The sequence below is a fragment of the Sinocyclocheilus rhinocerous genome, unplaced genomic scaffold (genome assembly GCF_001515625.1).
Source record: "Sinocyclocheilus rhinocerous isolate Xijiao unplaced genomic scaffold, SAMN03320098_v1.1 scaffold5240, whole genome shotgun sequence".
Lineage (NCBI taxonomy): Eukaryota > Metazoa > Chordata > Actinopteri > Cypriniformes > Cyprinidae > Sinocyclocheilus > Sinocyclocheilus rhinocerous.
In genome coordinates this window covers 1-1,153 of record NW_015626414.1, presented here as the reverse complement: position 1 = coordinate 1,153, position 1,153 = coordinate 1, and the positions used below count along the sequence as shown (strand labels likewise).

Genomic DNA, 1,153 nt, shown 5'->3' with positions numbered 1-1,153 from the left:
TAAATTTACTTTTTTAACTACTAGGTAATGATAAAAGAGTTTTGTAGTGAGCTGACTGCCACAGCTATCGGTCTATGTGCATCTAGTGCAGTATATTAAGTTACAAACATCAAAAACATTGCATAATCATATATCCAATCATTTTGTTTAGAGTGCTCAAGATGTTTTTGGCCAACAAACTTATTAAAGGGTTCATAGATGTTGTCAGGTAAGTCTGTACTCTCACTACTGCTTGTCCAAAGAAAAACAAAATACATTTTCAACAATTCATCAGTGATGATATCTCTTTTTTCCTTTTCCATGCATCACAGCAATGTCGACCAGTTTGTTCCTTCTGATCCTGTAAGTTTGCATATACTTATATTTATTTGTTTATTTATTATTTTTCATTGTGTTGAATGGTTGAGGTTGTGCCATGTCATTAAGCACTTTGGCGAATGTCCATTGATTAATATAGTGGTCCATTGATATCTTACCTTGAAGAAGTTTAATGCACTTCTCACCGTACTTAACTTGTCTGCTCTTCCAGCCTCCTCCTAGAAGACCACTCGCATACGTAAACCAGAATGAAACCGATGAAGAAAGGCAGTTTCGCAGGGTGTTTCAACAACTAGCAGGGGATGTGAGTAAACCTGCCATGGCCGCAGACCTTTTATCTGTTCTTTCTGATGTTGTTCTAAATTTCCATTTTATTGCAGTGTTTGGTGCAGTTTAAACAGTCTGAATTCAGTCAGGAGCCTAATTCACTTTTAGGAAGTTTCTGTGTTCATCAGTCTTTTATTTTTGGGAGATTAAATATCCTTTTCTATGATCTGGGTCTTAATGTACTCTCCCATACCTCTCTAATGGTCCCATCACCGGCATACAAAGATCCATCGAGGTATTTGAGTCTGACTACAGTTTTACAAATCAGACACTTCAACACTTTCATCACATGTTGTGTGATGAAAGTGTTCCACGGGCATTGTCTAAATTCCATCACTTCGCTCCACCCAGCAAGGCTTTCCCTCTGTTTTCAGAAAAGTCTATTGCCGTTATACAGGCTTGTATATGTTATTCAGAGTTACTGATCTTCAAACAGACAAGACGGGTGTGGTTATACCATGCAAAACTAGTCCAGGGGCAAGAAGTATGACTGGATCTTCCTCTTTTT

At 37.8% G+C, this 1,153-nt stretch overlaps 1 protein-coding gene across 1 annotated transcript; it reads left to right on the top strand.

The window, feature by feature from the left end:
* The first annotated feature begins 139 nt into the window (after positions 1-139).
* Positions 140-947, top strand: LOC107715153 (calpain small subunit 1-like). The gene is made up of 3 exons (XM_016521219.1): positions 140-208; positions 312-342; positions 530-947. Exons 1-3 carry the CDS (start codon positions 162-164, stop codon positions 713-715), a joined length of 264 nt encoding a protein of 87 aa, XP_016376705.1. The 5' UTR covers positions 140-161; the 3' UTR covers positions 716-947.
* The last annotated feature ends 206 nt before the right edge of the window (positions 948-1,153 follow it).